The 1,759-nt window shown below is 47.6% G+C and overlaps 2 protein-coding genes across 2 annotated transcripts; both read left to right on the top strand.

Annotated features, from left to right (window-relative positions):
• Nucleotides 1-564: 564 nt before the first annotated feature.
• On the top strand, nt 565-924 carry GNI_209580 (hypothetical protein; the record flags this gene model as incomplete). The annotated part of the gene is made up of 1 exon (XM_011135517.1): nt 565-924. One exon carries the CDS (start codon nt 565-567, stop codon nt 922-924), a length of 360 nt encoding a protein of 119 aa, XP_011133819.1.
• A 186-nt stretch (nt 925-1,110) lies between these two features.
• On the top strand, nt 1,111-1,753 carry GNI_209570 (putative reverse transcriptase; the record flags this gene model as incomplete). Its single annotated transcript, XM_011135516.1, has 2 exons — nt 1,111-1,646; nt 1,735-1,753. The coding sequence occupies 2 exons, from the start codon at nt 1,111-1,113 to the stop codon at nt 1,751-1,753; spliced, it is 555 nt and encodes a 184-aa protein (XP_011133818.1).
• Between the last annotated feature and the right edge of the window lie 6 nt (nt 1,754-1,759).

Raw genomic sequence — 1,759 nt, 5'->3', positions numbered from 1 at the left:
ACCGATAATGCACTACTTGCTAAGTCCTTGGCTTCGCCAATAAAAATAAACCCGGATACCGAAACCATGTTTTACGCACGCAAGATTAAGGTACTGATGCAGACAATCAAGACGAGCAAATTATCCTTCCATTATGTGCAAGGGAAACTTAACCCTGCCGATATTCCGTCAAGACGAAACCACAAATCACAAGACCAACCAAAACGCAACGCACGATTTAACGCAAAAATTTCCGCACACTTCCGGACACCACTACACTACGATCGCACACCAAATCAGAACCGCACACTAACTCGACCACAACCATCAAATCCAGATCGCACACAACCAGATCTAAGATCTAGATCTGATCTAGATCTAACGGAAATACCAGAGAATACCAGAAAAAGACCGATTATTTCGGAGACGACGAGCACTACAGAACCAACACAGACAACGGAGACTGATCTGAAGAGACGCCGTCTCCCCACTTAAAGACCATCAGACAAAAATATCATCATCTTTTTCCAAACTGCGCAACTGAACAAAGTTAAAAGTCGACTATAATTTTTAAAGACTACTAAGATGACTCTAGTCGGTGCCAATTACCAAGTTATAATTTCTGACATTGCTGCCGCCATCGCCGCCACTTCTGACCATGCCGCGAAGATTAATCTACGAATCCAACTAAGATCCCACATCTACGAGGCTCTTAAACAATCCGGCACATATGACGAGTTTACAGATCGCCTTGCTTGGTGCATGACCAACCAACACCTCATACTAACTACGAAAGAAGTAGCCAACCTTTACGCCTTAGTGGCTAGATCAGGCATTGCACGAGGCATGGCCTTATTTCAAAACGGCGCAACAGCAAGGATAGGACCAGCTCCCACACGCGGACGTGGTCGCGGCAGAGGCCGTGGACGCGGACGCGGCAACTAGGGAGTTGGACGGCGCTCTCACCGAAGAACGCTGTGCCACCAGTCACCACTACCGACTAAGACAGATCAAGGAAAAAGGGGCCTTGATTGCGTAAGGCAATCTACAATACCCACGTTCAGCGAAAGGCTGAACGTCAAAGATCTACCGACATACCATGGAAGACAACCATCCACTGCGAAACAAGTGATGATCTACCGACAATGGATCGACAACCTACTGACACAAGGCAAACTCAAACAGCTTAACCAACGACCGAACTTCACACTACCAGTTAGGATAGTGAATGAACGCGTGACCCACGACTGCAGACCACTACTACCTTTCATTACCACTGACGGCCGATTCCCCAACGTACAGAGTTGTTGGCCAATCGTCGCATGGGCCGCGCAGCAACCATACCTGGCTAAGATAGACCTGACCAAAGCCTTTCACTCGATACCACTGGCGCAAGACCAGATCGGAGCGTACGCATTCGAACTAGACGGCAAGTACTATGCCTATACAACCATGCCGATGGGCGCTACTAACGCACCACGACACTTCCACCACGTCATGGGGAAGATACTCAGCCATCTGCCGTTCGCCAGCGAGATACGCTACTACCAAGATGATATATTCATCTCCGCCACCGACCAACGACAACTCAAATACCGATACGAACAGGCTATCAAATACCTCAACAACTGCCACTTTCAAATCAATCATACCAAATCGCAACTCAAGTGTACAGAACTACTGGGTTATACTTTGCATAACCACCAACTATCAATCCCTCAACCGAAATGGGACCGCATAGACCAAATGCTTAAGTCAAACAACCTACCGCTGATCAAAC

This window comes from Gregarina niphandrodes, assembly GCF_000223845.1.
Source record: "Gregarina niphandrodes unplaced genomic scaffold scaffold00135, whole genome shotgun sequence".
Lineage (NCBI taxonomy): Eukaryota > Apicomplexa > Conoidasida > Eugregarinorida > Gregarinidae > Gregarina > Gregarina niphandrodes.
The sequence above is the reverse complement of the archived record's forward strand: the minus strand, read 5'-3'. Positions and strand labels throughout refer to the sequence as shown.